We start from the raw sequence: 27,006 nt of genomic DNA, 5'->3' as shown, positions 1-27,006 counted from the left end.
TGAAGGTATACTTCCCCTACGCAATTATGAGGTAGGTATTCTTGTTTGATGGGTGACAAGTGTCAAATAAATATGCTATGCTATAGTATAAAGTATAAACACACACGAAATATTAAAAATCTTTCATACAAATCAAACAAATTATTTGCAGTCCCCTCGCATCAAAATTATTAAAATTGATCTATATTATGAAATTTGTTTCTTTTGAAACGCACAAGTATACAATGGTCATTCAATACAAATTTTAGGTATAATCACTCATTACACATTAAGTCAAAAGAAATAAACAACAGGTTCCATACTTTTAATTTATTAAAGATAATCTAATTACACTAAAAACTATAAGTGTACAAAAAACATGCATCCAAAAAATTCACAAGTTTTCTCTTATATCAAAATTCAACAACATGACTCTTTAAATCATTAAATCCTACATATCAAAATTAAAAATACATAATAATAATAATAATAATAATAATAATAATCAATCATTCCTTCCACATGTCTGCAAACTCATCAGTCTCAAGTGGATTACTCATCTCATGCATTTTTCTTCTCGTCTTTGCTTTAACCTTCATCGCATACTTCCCAGCCTTTTGTCTCTTCTCCAAAGATCGTATCTAATCATAATAATTTTTATTTAAAAATTAGCATCCATTAAAACATAAATATGCTTTCTTTAATAATTTCCAACCAAATAAATAAATAATCACCTGATTTGGTGAAACATAGAATGGATTCTCATATAGAGTCGGACCTCCAAAACTACCCCCAAATATCTTTATTGGATTCAAACAAAATCTTGGACCAACCTGTCACAATTATTTTTAAATAAATCTTTAATCTTGTACATAACAACTTTTTTTATAAAAAAAAATATATAAATACAAACATTACTACAAACCTCAATAAGTGTCATCTTTTCCAACCCTCCACGATCAATTTTATCTGCTCCAGTATGAGGACATGATATCTGTTACATAAGATTAAACCAAAAAAAAAAAAAAAAAAAAAACATTACTTTTAAATAATTATATAAAATCTTTATTTATTACAAAAAAAGAAAAAACAAACCTGGTAATTACGGAACCAAATGTGGTCATCAACAATTGAGAACACAAAGACATGGTCATGGTAGGGCTTTGACTTTCTATGCTCTTTAGGAGTTCCAAATATCTGTTTAACGATTTATAAATAAGCAACAAAATAAAATAAAATATTTGAAGAAAAGGAGTGCATACCTGTGTGATCATTTCTTTCAGAAGTTTCCAATGAGGGTCTTTATCAAAATTTGATGAAAATGTGAGAAGAGGTCGAGATCCTTTCAGATGATTTCCAGTAAGTTTTAATTCTTCCATTGTGTGAACTAATATAAAACATTCACAAGTCAAATAAATATAAATCATATATATATATATATATATATATATATATATATATATATATATATATATATATATATATATATATATATATATATATATATATATATATATATATATATATATATATATATACAGAATGGAATCAATAAGAAATTTAAGGAACAAGATTACCTGCATTCACTAGAAACTTCACAGATGGACCATTTGGGCATTTCGACATCCATAAGTATAAGTCTTTGTGTTTCCTACACTGGAAATGAAGGGATCAATCAAACACTTATGATCAAAAAACTTAAATCTATCTACTATGGGGTTTTAAAGATGAAATGAAGGATTACTCGCCTTTCATACAAAAAGTTTTTGAGGATTAAAAAAAAACAGGCACAGTGTGATCGATTGAGAAGTATAATATGAAGAAGAAAGAAAGTAACCTCAAAGAAGAGACAAGATGAACAGCTTTTTAGTTCAACAAGTTCATTCAGGGTTGCTCCTTTGGTAGCCTTGGACTCAACTTTGTTATCTTTCTTGCAGTGTGGCAAAATCGATACCAAATTCAACATTAAATGGCGATATCTAAAGTAATTCACACCGATCAATCAAATTAAAAAGAAGATGAGTAATACAATATAAAATGAACAAATCGAGAAAGAGCTAACCTGTAATTTATGCGACGAGAGCAAGTGACGAGAACTTTCTCTCTGTTTCTAAAACCTGTAGTGGTTGTAGAGTCTTGTGGGTTTTCTGGCTTGTCTTTCCAACCCAAAAGAGTCCTTTTAGGCCTCTCCGGCGCCGTTTCATCTTTCTTCGCCTCCGGCACCACCACTTCACTGTGTTTTCGCTTCTTTCCCATCTTGTTTTTCAGAGAGAGAGGTGAATAATTGATGTCGTCGACTAGTTGAAGTTCACGTAAACCCTAAACCCTATGATTGATGTCGTCGTGCTCTGGCAAGATTTAGGAGATACTGAAAATGGCTACATACTTGATGGGCTTTTGGGCCTATTTTTATAAATATTAGTCACAACAATGCAAAAATAGTCCATGTCAAAACTCATGTTTTGACTAACATTAGTCCAAAAGTATCATTTTCTTAGAATTCCATCCAATTTGATTTGAATTTTTTGTAAACATAATTTTATCTTTGGTTTTTGCTTGTTTAGTTTTTTTTTTTTTATTTAAATATTGTTATATTTAAAAGAATAATAAAAAAGAAATACATCTATGTGTGTTTTTGATAAACATCCAAAAACATATTCATAGATTTAAAAACATCTTCACCGCCACCATCTACCACCACTATTTCCATCTAAACTTTCCACTTCATCTCCACCAAAAAATCATCACATAAACAAAAACCATACACAAAATTAGATTTGATGAAAACACACACAGAATCAGATCAAATTCAAAGATTTGAGATTGAACATCACATTACTCGATTTTTGAAAACATTTAACGCAAACACACACACACACATAAAACCTAAAATTCAATTCAAAGAACTGAGGTGGAACAAAATCTAACTTGTCACATCTTAAACCCTAAATTCATCGAATCTGAAACATGATTTTTCTTCTTCTCTCTTTAACAGATCTGAGGTAGAACACCACCTCTCTTAGCATCTCTCTTACATATTCGATAATGGGGAGGTGGTTAGAGACGATTGAAACAAGACCTGAAATGGTGGTGTTTGTTGATTGTGGTGCTAGAAATCACAAGCCACCATCTCTACTATGGTTTGTAGAGTCGCTCGGGTTGGCGGCGCTAGAGGCTATGGTTTTACTAAGGGCTTTGTCAGTGATGAGAAAGATACAAATCATCTCCGACAAATTGCAGGTCCAATTATGGTGGGTTGAGGTCTAGTTGTTTACGACAGAGGTCCGATTACGAGCCGAACTCCAACGACATAAATAAGAGAGAGAGAGAGAGAGAGAGAGAGAGAGAGAGAGAGAGTCGCCCTCCAAAACCCACTCTCCTTTTCCAACGAAAACATCAGCTAGTTTTAATTTTTCAGCAAGACAAAAGGGTAGCATATAAAGAACAATGTGCATCATGTTTTATTTAATCATTTGAAAATATTTCTTATTTGGTTTATGTCCTTTATCTTTGTCAAGATGAAAAGGCCTAAAATCCATAAGATAGCATGCGTTGGGTAATGGTACATAATTGAACGAGACTGAACTGACTAGGATTGAACCGGACAATACTGAGCTTAAAATTACCAAACTGCCAATATTCGTTTATTAGCCTCAAACAATTACCCTATGTTTCAGAAAGCAACATTGTTTACAAATGAATACTTCCTATTATTTACAAATAAAAACTTCTGAGCAAAGAAGACCAAGAAAAAAATGACTATATTTAAAGTAGACTTAAATAAAGATTTTGACTACCATTTTTTTAAACCTTGTGATGGGAGTTAACGCCATAAGATGAAATTCCAACGGGAGTTGATAACAAACAAAAAAAAAAAAAAACAGATAAAGGTGGTTTGGCATAACAAAATTTCCATCATTCTCAGCACAAAGAACATACTACAGACAAAAATCAAATCCACTATTTTTCTATTACACTAATAAAACGAAACCAAATCCACAAACCTAAAATCACAAACCCCATAGAGTTTCATTACATTACATTTGGTGTAAACAAAAAACATTAATCTATTATGCTGCAGTCTTTTGTTTCTTTGGGACACGATAGGCTCCAACAACACAAGCATGGTCTCTCTCAAATGGCTCAAGTGTCACCTGCTCCATCGGCTTAAACTGCTCAGCTTGAAGCTTCTTCACCTCAGAAGCAAACACAGCTTCAGCAGGAACTGTTGAGTCAATGCAGTTTGCCTACACCATTTTATATCAACCACCACATTAATTTAACTACTTACTCAACAACTTAATCAATTTGAAATAACAAAAAAAATTTAGAAAAAACAAACCTTGATAGAGATAACAAAATAGCCTCCAGATTTCAGGAAATAAGAAGCATTCAGTGCTAGAATTCTTGCCTGTATTTTAAAGAGACAGAAATAAATAAATAAGTAGTGATGTGTGAATAAATAATAATTAACTAGAGTTACAGAATTCGTTACCAATTATAAAACTTAGGCAGAAGATATGAAGAAATTAAAATTTAATATTTCATCATGGAAGCATCAGAAACTCGATTTTGCATCACTCATGACGTCTTGAAGGGGAATCCGAGTTAATTCATCATGCACTTGGAAGTCAAAATTGACTTCCTTTTAAAGAAGTAATTTCAAAATAAACAGAAAGTCTACAAACTAATGTTTAAAGTACTACATACAAAAAATATTGAAAATATAAATCTAGAAATCAATAGATGCATCAGAAACTCGGTTTTGCATCATCCAAGATGTCCTGAAGGGGAATCCGAGTAAGCTCATCATATGCTATTTTGTAACTCAAAAAGTAAAACAAAACATAATTTTTTTCATAAACTATTTGAAAAACACATTTTAGCATGTTGAAAAACCTTTAAAAAGTGGGGAAATAGAAAGCAAAAGAGAAAAAGAATTCAAATTTACGAACGTAATGCTAGAAACACACAAAAAAACTTGGTAGATATACTAAAAACTGAAAAAAAAAAGTAAATATTTTCAGGAAAGTAAAAGATTAATGTGATGCAACTTGAAAAGATTTGAGTAGCATTGATGTGGTCTTAATAGGTGTAAAAGCAAACCTGATCAGGTTGAGCAACATCAGAAAATATGACATCAACCATGCCAACAAGCATCCTGTACTTGGCTGGATGCCTTGCATCCTCAATAATAGGAATCACATTCGTGCGCTTCTTAGCCATGTTCACCAAATCTCTACCACTTCTGTGAGAAAACTCAACAGCATACACAACTCCAGTCTGTTGATAGTTCAAAAACAAGTAAATAACACAATAATGGTGACTGTTGCTATAAATGAAATGACTCGAAGTGAATCGAAAATTACTTACAGGTCCGACAAGATCAGAGACATGAGAGACGGTGGTTCCTGATGCAGCTCCCAAATATAGCACCTTCGATCCAGGTTTCTAAACCAAATGGAAAAGACGAATGTTAATACAATAATAGCATCATAGATCTCAGAGAAATGGATTATGGAGTGAACTTTTACCATCCAGATGTTGTCAACTCCACCAAGAACAGCAGCAGCCAACTTTGATCTAAATGGATTCCATACTCTGTATTCAACCTTTGTCCCATCTTCATTCTGATCAGAAATTGATGCATGTCAAAATGAAGAATATATGCGCAAAATTGAACAATTTAAATCGTCGATAGTGATCTATTGTAGTACCTGAACGGAGATCCTCTTTTCGTTGTACACAGCTTCTCCAGGAACCATGTTTTTGGTGCAGAGAGCATCTTCTTTGCCCTTGGCGATGAACACACCTTCGTGTCTATGTGGCTCAACTACAACCTTGCTCCCTCCCTTCATTCCACCGCCTCTACCACCACGACCTCCACCACGGCCTCTGCCGCCACCTCTTCCACCTCCGCGAGCCATATCACCACCTCTTCCTCCACCAAATCCTCCTCTTCCCCTTCCTCCTCTACCGCTTCCATCGCCACGGCCTCCACTACGACCGCCGCTGAAACCTCCACCACCACGTCCGCCACTGAAACCTCCACCTCCACGTCCTGTAAATCAAACAGCAACAGATTAGTTAACTGAAAAATAAAGATAAATAACTGAATTTGATGTAGAAGAACATACCTCCTCTCATTGGTGCCCTCATACTTCCCAGCTGAAGGCGTTTTTTGGTGCAAAGAAAATTTCTAGGGTTTATGGGGTGGATGGGAAAGCAGAGCGGCGAATTGTGTATTTTATAAGGAGAGGGTTTAGGGTTTTTGTTTTTTAAAGAATTTTTAATATATTTTGTTTGTTTGTTAATTGGGCTACGCCCAAACACAGTCGAATGTGGGCCAGTTATGTTGTATTAGCCCAACTTACTTTCAAAGCACATTATTGTTTTTTGTAAATCGTAGTATTTAATTTGTAGATATACATGTGAAATGATTTATAATAATCGCTAGTAATATTATCTACGGTTTTTTCTTTCACAAATTATTTTCTAAAGTCTATTAAAATGAGGAAAGTTAGAAACACTACTAAAGATAATCAACTCACATACGATTTCAGTGACGGTTTCATAAAAAAAATTAGGAGTTATATAAATTTTTTAAGGGTTGAACTACTACAAAAAAAAAATCATTTCTAAAGCTAGTTTTCATCACAAAATCATCATTAAACGGAAGAATTTACACTAAATTCACAATTATCAAACTTTGTGATGAATTGTCAACAGATTCGTGATGAATTTGTGATGGATTTTTGACAGATTTTAACGAATTTTCACTAAATTTACATTTGACGGAAAAAATTAAAGTAATGGAACAAAGTAAATTCCCCCCTGATTTATATAGTTTGTGACTCTAGAATACCAACATATAAAACGAGATTTATAATGCTATAAGCAAAGTTTAAGAAAATTAAAAAACTGCAATGTTATGATCTATCATCAAAGTTGATTGTTATATGTTAACAAACTACAATGTTCACTTAAAACATTTATAGTATAGTTAACAAAGTACAACTTAAACACTTGGGGACATGTGAAAAATATGATGAATAAATTATTAACTCATGCTCAAATTTTGGCTCTATTTAGCACATGTGGTTATGGAGGTTCGCATACAATAACTCCAGGACATGAGACACAGTCTCATGTTTGCAGCGGGGTATTAATCGATGTATGAAAGTTGGTTCGAAAACCCTTGTTAGGGAAGTTATCTTTCCAATAAATAGTACAACTTTAACATGTAGGGACTTATTTTCATGGACTTATCTTAGGAATCAATAATGACAAAAAATAAAAAATAAAATAAAAAAATCATAAACCTCTATCATGAACCTATCCTACTTCGTAATATTTAACTAACGGATATTAAAATAAGTAAAGATTCGAAACCAAAACCAATTACAATTGACCATTGAATAAGTTTCTCCAGTTTTAGTCGGATTAAATGCAATACATAAATGTAAAATCAAGCATATGGAGAGATACACACATGGACAAAAATAATGATTATTTGATGAAGACAAATATGTGACTAATGTGGTATTTGTTTTGTTGAAAAATATTTTTTACGTCATTTATGTCTACGCAACAGTAGACATATATGAAAAAAAATGTTTTTTTAGAAGAAAAAGAACATAAAAACATATGTTCGTCCTCTTTTTGCATAATAGATATAAAAAATAGCTTCTAAAGTTGCCAAAATTTTCTAAAGATGGAGTCTTCATCATAATTTTGTGATATGTCTCAAATTTCACCTAAAAATAAAATGTTGCATAAGACTAGACAGAGTAGGACTCGTTAGAGGTTCGCTATCATTGCTATGGAGGTTGGAACACCACCCCTTACCGGTCGTCGCGGGGGGCGGGAGCTAAGACTTATTCGTCGATTTAGAGAACAGATGCAGGGATTGCAATTCAATTTCATTTGACCTAATATTCCACTTGCCTTTGACCATCCAATTTAATTGCATTTACCACCCAATTTAATTCTACTTTTAATTTTCACCAACTCCTTCAAATAATTAAACAAAAAAAAAACGTTTTTATTATATATATATATATATATATATATATATATATATATATATATATATATATATATATATTCAACAACCATTAAACTAATATAAATCAAACCACACTCAACAATTTACACACACAAAATATCATATCTCTCTCACAAACTCTTTCAACTCACCAAAGAAAATTGTCTTCATCTCAAACAAAGAAAACCCCAAGAACTAAAAAAAATGAAAGCTTCAAACCTTCCATCTCCAAACACTCAATCACCAAACATTCCATCCCCAAACCTTCCATTACCGCCATGTTATCGACCATCATTTGATTAACCAATTCACTCTCCTGCTAGCTACTACTTTCCTACAATGGCTCCGCAAATGTTTCCATTTAATTCGTTCTCTTCTCAACCAATGGGATTTTACCACAACCAATCTCAACCAACACCTCGCCCGAATGTGGATCTAGATTCGTATGAAACGATTCAAGAAACTAAATTCTTTTCTCAACCTCAACCGCAAACTAACTTTCAATCCCAACCACACCGCCTACCCAACGAGTCAACCGAGTCTTCCGGTGAAGGCCCCATTAAAGATCCCGTTTAAGAATCATTTCAAGAGCCCAAAGTCGAACCACAAGCACAAAAAAAAAGGAAAAAGGGAGGGCTCGATGTAGAGGATGGACGAATGATGAAGAGAGGGCACTAACTTAATCCTGGCTAGATGTGTCGGAGGACCCGATCCACGAAAACAACCAAGACTCAATAACCTTCAAAGCAAAATTTTTGCATAATTTTTGTCAACGCATGAAAAGGAAGTACCGTAATCCCGATTCACATTACTCGAAATGGAGGATCGCCAACCGAGCCGCAATGGAGTTCAATGGTATCTACCTGAACGCAATCTGCAACCTCCAAAGTGGTGCAACTGAGGTGGATGTCATGGCTAAAGTTCGTTAGATTCACAAGGCGAAAGTCGGAAGAGCTTTTTCCAGTGAGTAGTTTTTGGATGTTATGAAAGGCAATCGAAAATGGCTAGATCTGAAAAGTCCTGATAATTACGCGGGGATGTCCAAAAGAAGAAAAACTTCATAGTTAACCCACAGTCAATCTTCTGATGCGTGTATCAGACAGATTGACCTTAACAATAATGAGCCATATGAAGTTTCGACTCGTCCTATGGGATGAGACAAAGCAAAAAGAAACCTAAAAGGAGAATAAATTAATATCATCAACTAAAGTGGATGGGATAAGGAGCAACATCAAAGGGTTGGACGATAAGCTTGAGAGTTTTTTGGAATTGGGAAAGATAAAAGAAAGGAATCATGCGATAAAAGAAAGGAACTATGCCTTAAAGCTTTTCTTAACCCGGGAGACAACTTGTCCGAGGAGGAATGTAACACTCGGGTCAGGTGCACATTATTTTTATGGAGTTAAAAGTTTTTGATTTTGGCATTTATCACGACGTGAAGAATGCTTACTCAAGTTGTGAGGAATATTTGGGCGTGTGCGTTATTTTGAGGCTCACAACGTAAGCATCCAATGCTCACGACGTGAGATCGGTCTGAGGGCCAAAAACCCTAGTTTTCGGTATTTAAAGGAAATATGGGGTAGGGTCGTTCACCCTCTGCCTTCCTTACACTCTAAGCCCCTAAGACCCTGAGGTTTATCATCCTTTAAGTTCTTAACCATTTTGGTGTCGTTTCTAGCTTGAATAAGGAGAAAAGAAGAGGAAAAGAGTAATATAGTGGTGGAGTGGACAAGTAGCAATATTATCATCATCTCTTCTTGTTGTTGGACCTTTGTAAGTATCAAAGATCCAAACTTTATTACATTTCGAGGGTAGATCTAGGATTTTGTCCACCTTTCTTCATGTTTAAGCATGCTTGAGTGAAGTAAATCCATAAAGTTAGCAACTTTATGGATTCTAAGAGTTCCTTAATCATCATATTGTTTAGATCTAGAAGTTAGTGAGGTATAAGAGGCATGCATGCAAGTTGGAAGCATATTTCTTCACTTTTGACCTATAATGGGTTGGTTCATGCATAATGTAAGCATGGCTATAAAGGAAGCCTTTTATGGACTATAGGAGTCCCCTTTAGCTTTTTGATGAGATGGATTCGAGAACTTAATGGAATAAGGACTTAAAATGGTGAATTTTAGCTTCAGACTATGTTCACAATGTGAGACCTAAGATCTCACGGTGTGAGGTTTGAATAATCCCCCATTTCCTGTTAGGATCCCTAGAGCTCACGACATGAGAATTAGTCCTCACGTCGTGATGTCAGCTCAGGTGATTTCTTTGACTAAGTTGGCTAGGTTGGGTTGAGTCAAGTTAGAATCAGACCGAGTTGACTATCACAAAGTGAATAAGGCCTGATCACGGCGTGAGGATGGATATTTGTCGTTAAGGCCCATTGACATTAACCTTGACCCGGGGTTGACCATGTTTGACTTAAGGGTATTGTGGGCATGTTAACCTATAGTTGAGCCTCAGTCTCTATCCATTGAATAGGTAACATGTAGAGCCATTATTTGGAGCAGAGTATTGTTCAACGATTCGCCAAACTGTGAGGTGAGTTTTCCTCACTATTCTTGTGGGTCGAAGGCACCAATACTGACCCACTAAGTTATGTATCATGGTATATCGGATGTTGTTATGATGTGCAGATCTGTTAGATATGTATCTTGACATATAAGATGTTGTTATGCGGTAGTGATATGTAGATCTACTTGTTTGTCTATTGATTGGTTATGTGTTATTTTGTTATGTATATGTCGACATGTAATGATTTTGGGTTGAGACTTTACTGTTATGTGCGTGAGTCAACAAACCGGGGGTATTCCAACCCGATGGCTATGGACCCTAGGGTATTCCAGTCCGATGACTGAGTGGGCCCATGGTATATTGGTATTCCAGTTCGATGACCGGTTGGACCGGGGGTAATCCAGCCCGATGGTTGTGGACCAGTGGGTATTCCAGTCTGATGACTGAGCGGACCCAACATGTTTGTTTGTATATCATATGTGTTTTGTATGGTAGTACTTTGGGAGAACTCACTAAGCGTTGGCTTACCGTTCCACTTAGTTGTTTCATGAACTTTTGGGGATTGCTAGAAAGCGAAGGCGTGATCGTGCATATTCCTTCAGGTTTTTGCTATTTGGATTTTAGGATACTGATGGTTGATAAACATTTTTGAAACAATGTTTTTGTAAACAATGATGGCTTTTGGTTGTTTTTGAAAAGTTAAAATTTATTGTGATTTTTAGGATGTTACAAGTATCGTTAGATTTTTTACAATGTCAAGCGGGATTTTGCTAAAGAATACGATTGGGATAAGTCGTAGTTTTTTATGTATTAAATGCAATTTTAATTTATGTTTTTCATCTAGTATTAAGTTGTGTTTTAGTGTAGTATTTAGGAAGTAAGTAGTGTTTTACATTTTTAATCGTATTTTATATTTGAAATTAATGTAACCTATGTTATTTACATATTAAGTGTTTGTCTTTAAAAAAATAGAATTTATGGACCAAAATTAATTTATAACAATTACATAAACGAGAATATATATATATATATATATATATATATATATATATATATATATATATATATATATATATATCATCCTATGCTAATAAAAGAGTAGTTCTTTTGCCAAGTGTCATAATATTAGATCTCCTAATTAATATAATGTCACTTATCATTCTATTAATTCTCTATTTTAAATTGATTAAACATCCTAATTAATGTGATTATATTTGTTTAATATATATGGAAAATTAACTCCACGTATTGATTACATTTACCTTAAAAAAAAAAGATTAACCGATTTTTTTTTATTAGTGGATGATAAAAATAATTTGTAATCATTTTTTTGTCAAATAAAAAAAATCAAAATTTTAATTTATAATTCATCAGAATATTTTCAAATATGTATGAATAAAACACATTTGTAATTATAAAAATATACGGTTGTAATCGTAAATTAATACAACACAATCTAAAAATGTTTTTATTTTTATTTTTAAATGAATAAAAAATTAACCACTAATCATACTTAAAAAAATATTAAAATGAATGATTGGTAGCAAAATCAAATGGTGTTAAAATGATAAAAAAAATATATATATATATATATTAAAATGAATGATTGGTAGCAAAATCATATAGTGTTATAATCATAAATTAAAAAAATATTAAAATGAATGATTGATAGCAAAATCATATGGTGTTATAATCATAAATAATTACAACTAATCGTCTAATAGTTTATGTTGCAAATAGTTATAATCATAAATGATTTTTATCGTTGTCTTCTAATCATATATAGAACAATATTTATAACCACAAATGATTACGACGAACATAATCAAACATTGTTTTTTGATTAAACAATTATCACATATAAAACCACCCTACAATAAATGGGTTCACCTCTAGTCGATTTTAAATATTGAAATAATCAAATATAATTAACAATCAAACAAAAATTTAACCAAAACCTACAAAAATAAATAAATAAATAAATAACTCAACACTCATACTTGCATCAATCAAAACAAATGGAAGGGGGTTGTGATTTCCATTTCCCTCTCAAATCTTCACCTCTTTCTTTTATTCCCCTCATTCCCAATAAAAGCAACAACACCACCACTTTGTACCACACTTTAATTTCTCATTTACTTCAATCTTTTTGATTCTCATTTTGCCTCTCTCTAAAATATAGATAGAAAGCATTTGCGTGATTCACCATCGCTGATGAAGATAATGCTGCAAAATTTGGCGGTTTGTATCACCGTTGGTGCTTTTCTAATCGCCATTACCGACACTGAATATCCATACAACAGATTCAAACCAAAAGTTGGCTTAAGACCGTAATTGAGCCATCTTAGTAGTAAATCGATGATATATATGGCGACTAGGGTGCGGGGAACATCGACGCTCATTGGTGTTGGATCGCCGGTTGAAGAGAGGAAATAAAAAAGAACTGAGTTCATAGAGGGAGGCAGTTTATTATGAAACCCTATAGAGAGAGTGGGGGGATAAAGATACAGGAATATAAAAGAAAGAGGAGTGAGGGTGAGAAATTATATGAAATGGATAAATTTGCAATTCCTATTATGTCATTCTGATCATTTAAAAGTTACACTTTAATGTTAGTAGTTTTAGATTTTTTCATAAATCGTCAGTTTAATAATAACCTTAGATCTAAATATTTAAATGGTCAAGATCTGTTCTCGTATTCTCAACATTTTAGGTGTTCTCATTTAATCCTACTTATATATATATATATATATATATATATATATAAGTGAATATGTGATTGTTATGTACCTAAGTTTAGGTATAAAACCCTTTAAACTACGGAGTTTTAAACAAAACAAACCCAATTTCATTTTCTCTTAATTTTGTTTTAATAGAATATCATTGAATTGAGTTGAATTATAGAATGAAAAAGATCAATTATATACATTTTTATTGCAAAAAATCATTTAAATTTATAGGGAAAATAAAAAAAATTAATATTTTTTAATGAATATAACTCAAACGTTTTGTCCTTCAATTGAAAAACTATATCGAATGATTTGTGAAAAGTCTAATTAAGTTATTGCATGTTCTTCTTTTATCTTTTATTCTAATAGTTTTCATTTAAAATTTGGTAGGGCTGATTAAATGATTATAATTTTTAATGTTTTAAGTTCTTAGACACAATAAATAAAATAAACTTAAATTCGATCGGTTTAGTAAGTTACATGCAAAATGAAGAATATTAAAAGAAATGTCATGATTAGTTTAGATATAAATGGATCAAAACTACATAATTTGGAGGGTTCTATATGTAAGCTTAGATACACAACAACCACATATTTCTTAAGCCATATATATATATATATATATATATATATATATATATATATATATACAGAGAGAGAGAGAGAGAGAAAGAGAGAGAGATAGAGGGAAAGAGAGATAGGTTCAGGTGTTCAAAGTAATTATTGTGTGATTGTATGCATAAATGTGGGCCAATCAAAATTAAATAAAAAATTAAATAATTAAATAATTAAATAAGGGTAATTTAGTAATTTGATTAGTAACTTCCAAAAATAATTCCTATAATCATGGTATTGACTTTTAACCTAATTTCTCAAGGTTTATATCTAGAGTCGTTCCCCTCTTTATCTAAAAACCAAGTCTTGGCAGATATTAGTTGTATTCCTAATAAGGCGCAAGGAGTACTGATAAATTTAGAACAATCAACACCTCGATGATAACTATGAATAGTCCTAAATCAAAGTTGTCTATCCACCGCTTCTTCTTATTCTTCTTATTCTTCTTCTTCTACAAATGATCATCAAGATTCAAAATCGAAGTATCATTTTCCAATCAATCAATAAGCTTTTCTTTTTTCTTACCAAACTTGTAACGCCCCGATTCTCAGGTATTGTTAATACGAGTTTTTGGATTAGGCCCTACTCGACGAGTTGGTTTACCTACTTGTCGAGTAGCAATGAGAAGGATCGCGGGTTAAGTGACCTACTCGACGAGTCCATAATGGGACTCGGCGAGTAGGAGCTGGCAAGTGAAACCCTAATTCCCGGGGTTTGCACCCTTATTTAAAGGGACCTTAGCCTCCATTGGACCTCCTTACAGTTCCAAAGAACCCTTGAGAGCCTTATTCGTGTGTGTGTGTGTGTGTGTGTTTGAAGCTTGAAAGAGAGTTCTTGGAGGAGAAGGAGATTGAAGCAATTGGAGTGTGGGAATCAACACTCATCTCAGACATCAACTTCAAAAGGTACCCAATCCGTCATTCTCCCTATAGATCTCCCTTATTGGGTGAGTTTTAGGGTTTTCATGGAATATCAAGTTGGTATCATGAGCTATGGACTATATCTGAAGTTGTAACTTCAGATCTGGACTCTCTTTGGATTCTAGAAGCATAAAGTTGCAGCCTTAGTAGTGATTGAGGTCCCCTTTGTGCATAAAGACCCATAAATAACTTAGATTTTCCATTTTGAGCCTTTAAAGCCATGCATGCACGTAAAGTTTGCAACTTTACGTGATAAGCATGCCCTAGAAGCTTTGATCTGTGATTTGGAGCCGCTGCATGCCTCAAAATGGATTTGTATGGAAAGAGGACTGAATGGACTCGACGAGTCGCATGAAGATGGCCATTGAACTCGACGAGTTGGTTGAACAACTCGGCGAGTCCGATGAAGATTGTTATGAGACTCGACGAGCTAAAGAACAACTCGGAAAGTTGGATGAGTTTTAACCAAGAATAATGTTTGCGAGTATATCCGTCGAGTCGCAGGGAGGGAACTCGACGGGTGGCCTTAAGGTCTGATCGGGATTCGAAGGAACTGGACGAGTCACCTCGATGACTTGACGATTTGGATTGTGCTTCAAGGGACTCGACAAGTAGCTAGGTGTACTCGGCGAGTTGAGATCAACATGGACTGTTGACCTTGACCAGGGGTTGAATATTGGGTTATGGAGTACCTTACAAGGTTAAAGACGTATGCGTATATTGAACTATGGTTATAGGTGGTGGGGTCGGTGTCGAATGATTTGAGGGTTGGAGTTTACCTTCTGAGTCGACATCTGCGAGGTGAGTTATCCTCACTATATCGATAGGGTCTACGACACCAAGGTCGACCCTTTAATTGTTATTGTTATGGTATGTTTCATGTGGTCATGAATTGTTAGTTCGGAATCGAGGTAGACAGTATGTTATGCTTTTATGATCCGTAGGGGCTGGTGTGATAGTGACCTGCTAGGTCGGTACTCTAGTTACAGGAGAATTCTATGATTGTGATCAGTGAGATAGATATGTTTGATGTTTGAATATGCCAATATATGATTGCTATGCACACATGGTTATTTGCTTGTTGGTTGGGTTGAGGCGGCCATGCTTCGTGCTAAAGGCCATCATACCCTATGAGCGGTCCGGGAGACTGTAGGCCCACGTGACGGACCAGCCATGCCGAAGGCTCGTGTCACAACAAGAAATTTTGTGCCTTGTAACTACAACACTTAAGTAAGAATTATGAATCAAAGACATGAAAGCATGCATGATACTTACTCTATAACAACAAATTTTCAATCAAACACTTCATACAAGCACTACAAATAGTCGACAAGCAATTGGAAATCCTATAAGTTCTTGTTTAGGTCCATTTTGGACTAGGACTTCCTTATTGGACCCAATGGACCAATAAACTTCCAATTTGACTATCTTGGGCTTAGAACCCTTAAATGGACTCTAATTGGACCCACTTCCAATTATTTCACTATTTTGGGACATATTGGGCCTAGAGTGAAATAAATCAAATATTATGGACTATTTTGGACCATAATTAACCTAAGCAAGCCTAATAAAGCATAAAAATCACATTTATATTTTTATAGGACCAACAATCATCCAACCTAACTATAATATGGGCTTAGGAGCAAAAAGCCCAAAAACCTCCTCTCACTCTCCCCATTCTCGGCCCAAGCCCAAGAGAAAGAAAGTTAAATTTGTGAGTGCCACCTCACCATTACTCAAGGGACTTCCATGCAAGGAAACTCAAACATCCATGCACTCAAATACTTCCATGACTAGCTAACTCTTTTTCTCTCTCTCACTTCTTACTCTCGGCCGAACTCAAGCACACACACACACATTTCACTCATTTTTTCTCTCAAGAAACTCTCTCCTTTCTTCTCCAAAAATTCGAGATCTAAGAAGCTTTCAAGAGGATATCTCCACAAATTCTTCACCTAAGGTAAGATCAAGTTTGGATCTATGATTTAGGAACTTTGTTTTATCAAAATCTCCTTCTAGTCCATATAAAAATCTTGATCACTCTCCTAGAACCTCCCTACACTCGAAATCTACCAAGAAGACTTGCTAGGATCGAAATTTTCTTCTTTTCTCTCTTCAAAACCGAAACTACAACTCAAGGTGAGCTTCATACCTCCTATTTTTCAGTTTTATAAGTTTCTTTTTTTTTTTTGGGGGGGGGGGGGAATACAAGCAAATGTGTAGATCTATGAGTATATGTATGTTTTGTGTGATTTCTATGTGTATGTATATGCTTTTATGTGATTGTGGTGTTGGATCTAGTCAAAAAGTCCTTAAAACCGAGAATTACATTAAGTTGTATGAAGCTAGTATAAATTATATTATTACATGCAAATCATTTCTAGAAAAATAACCAAGTTGGTTAATGTGAATATCTTTGGGCTAAAAACCCATTTTTGGACTCAAAATGTTAAAAATATAAAATGGAAGGGCCCAAAATGACAATATACAAATTTTGATGGTTGAAATGAGTCAAAACAGTTTCAACAATGTATTTTCTGGAAATATACTCTTTTGAGGGATTAAAAGGTGAAATTTTAAACATAATGGGCCAAAAATAACATTTCGGCCCAATAAGGCCCACTTTGCGAGATTTTCAAAATAGAGGGGCTGAAACTGTACTTTTCTGTAAAACAGGGGACTACTAGTGCTCCAAGTCCCTTTCAAGGGTTAAAAATGCTTTTCACATATAAAAAGGACCAAAGATGCAAAAAATTTCTATTGTGTGCCAAAAGTGTAAAAATTGCGAAAAATGAGGTTTCAGCCGAGAAAACTTCATTTTGAGGGACTAAAACTGTTTTTCAAATAAATTTGAGCTGAAAAATACCTTTTCTACAAGTTTTGATACTAAAGTGTCAAGAAAAATGGTTTAAGGACTAAAATGGAAATTCTATTATACAAAAGGCCAAATTTGTAATTTATCCAAAAGAAAGGGGTTGCAAAAAGAAAAATTCTAGTGTTTTTAAACAATAAATCTGTTATGATGAAATACTAGTACCACGACTACCGACGAAATATAATACACCTTCAACACCAAAATCGTTACCAAACGAACTGATTCGGTCTCGATACTTCAATACACACGCGGAAATTTCGGGAAGTCAATACACACGTGGGAATACACCAGACGTCGATGCACCATCTTTGGGCCCGAAAGTTTCAAATCGTGTTTGTTGGGTCTAGCTAGCCCAATGACATGATCTTTAGGCCCGAAGGAAACTCGCTTACATGTTGTTGGGTCTTGTATAACCTAATTCCGTGTAAAAGGACTTTCAATGGCTTTTGTGCTGTTGGGCCCCAAGGGTCCTTTGGTACCGCTAGTAAAGTCGAGAATTCACAAATGCGGGTCGGGCCAAGGGCCCTTCACATTCACGATAGCCTTGAACGACTTATGGAAATATCGGGGGCTTCGTACCCTCTTTTCTCCTCGGTTGTGGGGCTATGCGAAGTCGGGGTGGTTGGATTAAGTGAATAATACGGACGACGCCTAAGCGATCGTTTGTATAGTTGTAAACTAGTCGTTTTCATTAATGCGTGTTTATAACAATTCACAATCCATAATTAATCCAATGTCACCTGGAATCATCAAATACACACGTCGCAACGGTACAACAAAATATAAAACGCGTAATTCAAAGTGTTAGGAAAACATCGGGTTTTCCTAGGGTTTTCAATTCATACACCTACGAGATGCATACCAAGTATAACAATTCTTTTTACATTTATAGAAACAAACAAGCATACTTACGGATCTTCACACTTTTTATACAATACTCTTTTCAGAAAAGATCGGATTTTCTGGTGGTTTTCAAAACAATACAAAACATTATATTTCAAACATTACTTATGAACTCACCAACATTTCATATGTTGACGTTTTTCAAAATGCTTGTATTCTCAGGTAACAGGTAAATCGAAGGGAAAAATGTACTCAGTGATATCTTGTTGTTTGTTTAACTAGTATCGAACAATCTACTTTTTGGGAATGTAATGTTTTGAAACAATGTACTAAATGTAAACACTACCAGTTGTACTATTCCAATGCATGGTGATGAATGATGTTATGTTTCATGTATATTCACTGTGATGGTATTCAATTGAGTCACAACAGTCCTCGGACGTTTCCGCCGTCTGGTTCGGGGGTGTGACAGCTCGGGATAGATCCATACAGACTGTAGGCCCGGTAGGGCGGTTCAGTCAGGCCGATGGCCCAATATGCATGTTGGTTGGTTGATTGATTGATTATTACTGTTATGGTATTGTCAGTTTGGTGTTGGTATTTTGGGGGTAGCTCACTAAGCTCTCGAGCTTACAGTTTTCAGTTTACTGTTTCAAGTACTTCAGGAGATTGTGGAAAGGAGAAGGCGTGACCGTATCGCTTCTCATCCTTATGTTATGATTTTTGGGACACTCTGATGGAAAATGATTTGAAAACATTTTGTAAACAATGTTATGGTTTTTAATTATGATTGGAAAAGTTTAAATTTCGTGTGAATTTTATAGATGTTACAAAACTCTTTTTTTTTTTTTTTTTCCTTTAGTCGCTCAATCTCCACTAATTACAAGCCCTAGCCGATGATACAAAGTTGTCGCCGCCATTGTCCGCCCTAGACACCTTCCTTTTATCTTCCTTCTTCTCGATTTTGTTTCTCTAACCTAGGACCATCGTGGTTACTCTGTACTTTTCAACTCAATCATCCCTAAAAAATCCAATCACTTCAACAATTTCGGTCTTAACAGACCAACCAAACCCTAAATCCTTTTATGGCGTGCATTTGCTTAAGCGGGGAAAGAAATAGTAGATTGTGATATGGAGAAAAGAGCAACAACTGGGGTGTCGATCCAAGGAGGAAGACGAGGCAGGAAAGGTCAAGAAAGAAGAAGGATTTGGTTGTGGGATCGGCTACAACAGGTAAAACTTCTCGATTCTTTTTTTCTTTCTTCTTTTCATTCTATTTTCCTTCTTCTCAATTTTTTCTATAACCTAGGACCATCGTGTCCATTATCCATGATTGTCATTTTTGTTCATCAACCACCTCCCTAGGGTGGTTATAGGACGCATAAATGTCGATACATTTGCTCAAACTGGCAATGCTTTAGCTTTGTCTAACTTATCACTCAAATTTCTTGGACCTTTGAGAGCATGTCTTTACATTTTTTAATAATTATTCTCAAATCTCAACTAGCCCTTATAGTTTCTTGATGGTTTTCTGATGAAAACATATTGGAGATAGGCTTATTGTGAGAGTGAGTGTATCTAACTCATCAGAAAACCATCAAGAAACTATAAGGGCTAGTTGAAAACAGATTGGAGATAGGCTTACTGTGAGAGTAAGTGTATCTGACTCATCAGATACTCATATATACTTTGATGAATTCATATTCAAGATCCCAAATCAAGAGGTTACAAACTTTTATCCTTAGTTTATTTGGATTTTTTTAGGATTATGCCCTTCAATGGTTGTTTTTTATGTAGCCAATTTTGGAGGCACGAGCGACTCTACTTTGGCTTGACAAAAACTATCGCCGAACTCGTATTCCACTAGAGGTGAGATCTAAACTTGTACAGTTTGTTCTTCATGATAAGGAATAATGGTTCCATTTTTATGGAGTAAAATAAGTATTAGAGGTTTGTTTGCATGACAAATAATACTTGTACATGGATTAATTATGCATAAGTAATTATGTTCATCATTAATCATCATGTAAACTTTGGCCATGTTTTTATTCAGTTATTTCATATACTTAGATACAACAAACTTTTTGATATGCGAGATTTCATTGGATCTAATATGTATTTGTTTTTCATGTTTTCGGATTTCAAGCGTTTCTTACGGATTTGCCATACTTGAGTTCAACTTCTTCTGCAACTCGAAGCATAAGGCTATTTTAATAAGATATAATTCGTTTAGAATGGATTGACGATATATATTCTATTAGAATATGTATAGTTGTAATAAAATGTATAAGAATGTTATTCTGTAAGAATATGTATAAATCTACATTCAGGTGTCCATGAGTAAACAATGATATTGTTATTTTTCAACTAATGGTTCAAAGACGTTATCTTTCTTCAAGAAATTCATTTAATCAAAACATATATTATGTTCGAAAATATGTATCCTGCCATTATTATAAAATATTATTATAACATAATGACATTATGTCAGAATAAAATCGGGTACAATTAAAAATTAAGGAACAATTAAAATTGAATTAATTAAGAAAATCAGAATTTTAAATCAAGAAAATTAATTATCCCAAAAAATCAGGAATTTTTCTTTTTTAAATCTATCTCAATTAAACCACCCTTATAGTGAAATTATATGGTATTTCTGAATTATTTTTTAATTCAATAATAATTATTAATCACTTTTTTAAAATAACTAAAATGAGTGGTCCACAATCAATCATACATTCACACAATAATTAGTTAAAATATAATAACTTAAGCGTATATATATATATATATATATATATATATATATATATATATATATATATATATCTTATAAATATAGTATTTTTCCTTGAACCTCATACATTTGAAACTCCCAAGACACCACATTCATTTGAAACTCGAATGACTTTTCAATTTCTTTCTAATAATGATTATAAGTTGGTTAATAATGTTAAATAAATATCAAACCTAAAGTGTAATCATATATAAACCAAATTTCAATATTAAAATAATATATTTACTTTTATTTATAGAATCATGTCTTTAACTTTTAACGTATTATATTTTATTTATTAATTTTAAAATATTGTTGTATGTAAACCATTATCATTTTAAAGCTACAACTTTTGAATAGTTTGGATAAAATAGTTAAATTGTTAAGTAACAATTAAAATCAAGTAACAATTAAAACTGAATTAATTAAGAAAATCAGAATTTTAAATCAAGAAAATTAATTATCCCCCAAAATCAGGAATTTTTCTTTTTTAAAGTTATCTCAACTGACTAAAATACCCTTATAGTGAAATTTGATGGTATTTATGGATTATTTTTAATTCAATAATAATTATTAATCACTTTCTTAAAATAACTAAAATGAGTGGTGATCCAAAATCATCCATACATACACATAATAATTAATTAGAATATATTAACCTAAGCCTATATATATATATATATATATATATATATATATATATATATATATATATATATATATATATATATATATATATATATATATATATATATAAAGATATCATTTTTCCTTGAACCTCATTCATTTAAAACTCCCAAGATACACATTAATTTAAAACTCGCATGACTTTTTAATTTTTTTCTAATAATTATTATAAGTTGGTTAATAAAGTTAAATAAATATCAAACCTAAAATGTAATCATAAATAAAATAAAATTTAATATTAAAACAATATCTTTACTTCTACTTATAAAGTTATGTCTTTAATTTTTAACATATTATACTTAATTTATTAGATTTAATATGATGTTATATGTAAACTATTATCGATTTAAAGCTACAACTTTTGAATAGTTTGGATAAAATACTTAAACTGTTAATTTAAATCTAATATTACATGGTCAACTTAAATATAAATTTAAGTTTCACTTCAAAAACCCTAAATAATATTTTGTGAATAGTTAAAAGTGATAAATTGTAGTGTTAAATGAAAAAAAAAAACTAAATTGTAATCTCAATTTAACTACAATATTTCGTAAAGATATTTTTATAATCATTTAAAATTTCGAATAAGTAGCCTAACATAACTTACAATAACAATAGTTAAAACTAACTTCATATAAACGATTATATTGTTACATTTAAAAACAAAAATATTTTTTGATGTTTTAAATAATTATAATGATAGAAATTAAAACGTTACACAAATAAATTTTAAAAAGTTAATTAACAAAAACAAACAACATTAAACCATATATTATTTTTTATTTTCATTTATCAATAACCCGCGTGGGTAGAGGTCATTCAAACGATTGACATTATGTAGTTTTAATATATGTATATATTATAATATAAATCAAAATAATCAATATATTATATCAATTTCGTGTATGAATTATTATATCAAATTTAACAAAGTTATTGTTATATTTAAAAAAAACATATATTTGTAAAGATTTCAACTATATAGGTGTTTTTGCGCAACGCGCGGGCATTCGCCTTGTGTGTGTGTGTGTATATATATATATCAAGTTTGTAGAAATCGCTCGACGTAGGTTAATCGGTGGACTGGGGTTAAGTGATTAATCGACTAGGCGGTGATTAATCGGGGACCATTAATTATTATAAAAAGTATTAAAAAAATTAATAAATATAACATTAGTCATAATAATATAAGTAAACACAAATTATAACACACAAACATGAACTTGGAACAAAGAACAACATTTTAACCACATCAGGCATTTCATCGAGCACATTATATGCATGTTGATAAACACAAATTATAACACACAAACATGAACTTCTTATTTCCAGTATACAAACAACTGCTTATTTCCAATATACAACCAAATAGAATCAAACCCAAACACAAATTAGAAGTGATTACAGATTCACAAATTCACGAATTCCCAACCAATATATAACAAGAAGAAGGAGAAGAAGGAGCCTAAGCTATTAAACTACAATCTGTTTTTGTTACGTGTTTCGTGGTTTGATGGGGTAGGGGCGACTGGTCACGATGATTGAGAACGCGAACAACCAAAATTGTGATGACAGTTGATTGCTTCTTAGTGTTTCGACAAACAACAAATTAACAATCACTCCGTCTGATTCAATCGCTAACGACAGGGAGAGAGAGTCGATCAGGTGAAATCGACGAATTCCGATGAAGCGATGAATCGATGATACATGAAGCGATGGGTGAGGCTCCATCGATTTCGAGCAACTCTCAATTCCGACTATTTTGAGTTTGAGCAGCTCTCAATTCCGATGCTTGTTCTTCAGCCCAATGTTTGATCCCGGATTAAAGAAAAAAAAACAATCCAATATCTTAATAAAAGCATATGAAATCGTTGGAGTAGGCTTTTCCAATCAAATCGAGAATCCAAAACATCCTCTGAACATACGAATAAGAAAATAGAAGAATAAGAGAATGAATTGTTGATTTTGAGTTTGAGCAGCTCTCAACTCTATTAACTGTATTTTTTCAATTGAGTATCTCACATCGTTGGTGGGATTAAAAACCAAGGGCAAACATTCCTATAAAAAAGGTAGAAGACCTCACTGAAATTCAGATCCAACCATGCTTTGGGGGCAGTGGTCTCTTTTGAGCCCAATTTTGGGTCCGATATTGACCAATGCCGATTTTTTTACCCTCTAACTCTTATTCGTAGGCGGTTGGAGGCCGCCAAGCCCCTAGGTGCTATCGGCCGCTTAGACCGATTTTTACAACCATATATATATATATATAAACTTCAAATGTCTTAAGTCCCATATAAGCACTTAAGAAAACCCGTTACAAAATTATAGTGACAATCACTTATCCTTTTATTGATATCTACGAATAATGCTCCAGATATACTAGATATATGGTTAAGTACTTTGGTACATAACATTAAATACATGATGTTAAATACATGATGAATTTAAAGGATGAATCCAAAATAGCTTTATTCATGTGTCTTACATTGATACTTGCTCAGTATTGACCATGCTATATTGCAAGGTTCCAAAACTTGGAGCTTTGCATCTTGAATCGATTCAAGATTTCTTCAATGTTTGTACTTTGAATATGACCAATTTGTCACTTAAATTTATCAATTCAAATTTGGATTCCTATGATATATGTTGCTCTTCCTTGATATGTAGTAGCAAAACATTTCCAAGACAAGATTTATATATCCTACAAGGTTAGACATCCATTGCATGTGATTACTATGTCAATATCATACAAGATCAAGGGAACAATAACTCTTACACTATGTCCAATATAAACACATGTCTTACATTGGTTATAAGCAAAATTGAACCCTTTGTTATACTCATTAGAATGAAGAGTTAAAGCTTCATGGATGCTTGTTTGCTTCAATGAATGAATTTTTGAAGTTGTTAGACCATTTTATAATACTTTGGATTCAAGATAAAGCCCAATCATATAATGGCAGTGGTGGAATTTTTCATTCTTCTCATTTCTAAATCAAACATGATATAATTGAAACAATAAGAATCAGCTAAATGTACAACAAAGTACAAAATCTTACACTTGTTTTAACCTACCAAGTTCCTAACTTTTTTGAGCACATAAAACTCACACACCAACATATCTCAAAAGACACTTGAGCTCACAACCTAAAGATTGTAGAACTTACGTGGCACTATAAATTTCTCTCTTTCTCTCTCTCAACATGTCTTTATGAACAAAAACCGTATTTCCTTTTAACTTCACATCTCACTTTCGGGCTTCAATGGTGGCTCCTCTTTCTGCTGTTGTGAAGCAACTGCTTTCAGCTGCTCTTCGGTGATCTTCAACAGCTCTTCACTCGTATACACTCTGCTTGAAGGAGACCCATTTGCTGAATCAAGTGTTCAGTTACAGTCAAATGTCTAAAATACCCTCATCTAAGTTCTAACAACCACAATATCAAGAAAAGAGAAACAGGGTCTTACTAGTGTCGACTGTAGGCTGAGAATCCTCCTCCATGGTGACAGCCGGAGTTGCTGCTGTGTCACCGGAATCTTCCAGACTGACATCAGGGGTGGTTGTCGCTGTTGCCTGAGGATCTTCTGGGGTGGTTGTGGTTGCCGGAGAATCATCATCGGTGGTGGTAGGTGGTGTTGCTGTTAACTGAGAATTCTGAAGGGTATCAGGAGGAATTTGGGTTTGTGAGGTGGAAGTGTAATTTCCTTGTATAGGATTTTTTAGCTCATCAAGGCCGATTTCCTTTTCAAGGGTGCTCTTGAATTCCCGTGAAACTTCCTATTTTGGAGTAATTTGTGCATTTCAAACATTCAATCAGTATCGGATTCTTATTCTTCAAGTTGCGATAAGTAATCACTTTGAAACCATACATTCAAACACGCATTACCTGTAATTCCCTGATTGTTGGTTGAAATGAACGCAGAGTTTTTCCCAAAGTTTTAGCAACCTGCGGTTTAGGTGTGTTAGAATTTCAAGAAAACATGGTATTGAAACAAAGATAAGATCCTAAAAGAGATAATAAAACAGAAAGAGATTACAAAATGAAGTTTTTGGGATATACACGCACCTCAGCAAGACCTTTAGGACCAAAAACCAACAAAGCCACAACTCCAATCACTAAAGCTTCAGGAGCTCCAACTCCAAATAAAGATGCAAAAACGCCCTTCCCTTTACATTTCTTTCTCTTTTCTGCAACCACCAAAACAACCCAATCATTCAAGCCTCGAATCGATGTGAAAGTTGTCAAATTTTCATGGTGAATTTTATCAGTAATGCATACAACACGATGTAGATGATGAATTGGCAACGAATCTTATACAAGTTTACCTTTGACATATACTAGCATTGACATCTAAAAGATATACCTAATTTCAAGGATTGAAGGAAGATTGATGACCCATTTGTCCTGAGACCATTCCAAGAAGAAAATGGAGTTAAACCAATATGAGGAACCCACGTTAAAGAACGAATGGTTGGGGTTTTAGAGCATGATATCTGAGAGGTGGAGAGAGAAGCATAAATGGGGGGTTTTCTAAAATTTTTGGGTGATATTGATGATGACGATGAAGGGTGAGATAAATATGGAGGATTGAAGATCGCGGAAGCCATGATGTTGGTGTGGTGATTTGTAGATTAAAAGGTGAATCGATCTGAGATTGAATTTAGGGAAAATCGGAAATCTTGGAAAGAAAGGGCGATTGGAATTGGTTGGGATGTTGGGCCCAACATAATCCTGGTTTCATGTGATTGTGGACTTGTGGTAGTTGTCTATCAAGCAATTTAGGACTCGTTCGCCTATTCCAAAAAGATCGGGTACGTTTTTCTATTTTCTATAGAATAGAATGATAAATCTACGCGATCAAACTTTATAATACCCCTAGTATATTCCAAATCTTGATCCTGTACTGGTATCTTATCGGAACCGGTATCGAATCGTACCGAATTTAAAAATATGGGACGATACTTGGTACTCCAAATATATGAAATTCGGGAATTGGTGTCGCCGATACCGATACTGATA

At 33.5% G+C, this 27,006-nt stretch overlaps 3 protein-coding genes and 2 non-coding genes across 5 annotated transcripts; all 5 read right to left on the bottom strand.

The window, feature by feature from the left end:
* Positions 1-346: 346 nt before the first annotated feature.
* Positions 347-2,376, bottom strand: LOC145018728 (ribosome biogenesis protein BRX1 homolog 2-like). Its single transcript, XM_078976585.1, has 8 exons — positions 2,042-2,376; positions 1,817-1,958; positions 1,557-1,635; positions 1,242-1,366; positions 1,075-1,176; positions 905-973; positions 714-812; positions 347-620 (listed from the first exon to the last, which is right to left on the bottom strand). Exons 1-8 carry the CDS (start codon positions 2,233-2,235, stop codon positions 489-491), a joined length of 942 nt encoding a protein of 313 aa, XP_078832711.1. The 5' UTR covers positions 2,236-2,376; the 3' UTR covers positions 347-488.
* Positions 2,377-3,873: 1,497 nt separating this feature from the next.
* On the bottom strand, positions 3,874-6,234 carry FIB2 (fibrillarin 2). Its single transcript, XM_078974055.1, has 7 exons — positions 6,117-6,234; positions 5,697-6,040; positions 5,514-5,609; positions 5,353-5,430; positions 5,086-5,262; positions 4,322-4,390; positions 3,874-4,226 (listed from the first exon to the last, which is right to left on the bottom strand). Exons 1-7 carry the CDS (start codon positions 6,136-6,138, stop codon positions 4,050-4,052), a joined length of 963 nt encoding a protein of 320 aa, XP_078830181.1. The 5' UTR covers positions 6,139-6,234; the 3' UTR covers positions 3,874-4,049.
* LOC145018888 (small nucleolar RNA snoR60) lies at positions 4,534-4,605 on the bottom strand. The gene has a single exon (XR_013667249.1). It is a non-coding gene; the product is annotated as a small nucleolar RNA snoR60 (small nucleolar RNA).
* LOC145018887 (small nucleolar RNA snoR60) lies at positions 4,727-4,798 on the bottom strand. The gene has a single exon (XR_013667248.1). It is a non-coding gene; the product is annotated as a small nucleolar RNA snoR60 (small nucleolar RNA).
* Positions 6,235-24,975: 18,741 nt separating the features above from the next.
* LOC145018228 (sec-independent protein translocase protein TATB, chloroplastic-like) lies at positions 24,976-26,751 on the bottom strand. Its single transcript, XM_078976129.1, has 5 exons — positions 26,351-26,751; positions 26,053-26,174; positions 25,873-25,932; positions 25,454-25,763; positions 24,976-25,359 (listed from the first exon to the last, which is right to left on the bottom strand). The coding sequence occupies exons 1-5, from the start codon at positions 26,592-26,594 to the stop codon at positions 25,229-25,231; spliced, it is 867 nt and encodes a 288-aa protein (XP_078832255.1). The 5' UTR covers positions 26,595-26,751; the 3' UTR covers positions 24,976-25,228.
* Between the last annotated feature and the right edge of the window lie 255 nt (positions 26,752-27,006).

The sequence above is a fragment of the Lactuca saligna genome, chromosome 9 (genome assembly GCF_052625555.1).
Source record: "Lactuca saligna cultivar CGN05327 chromosome 9, ASM5262555v1, whole genome shotgun sequence".
NCBI lineage: Eukaryota > Viridiplantae > Streptophyta > Magnoliopsida > Asterales > Asteraceae > Lactuca > Lactuca saligna.
This window is presented reverse-complemented; position numbering and strand designations above follow the sequence as displayed.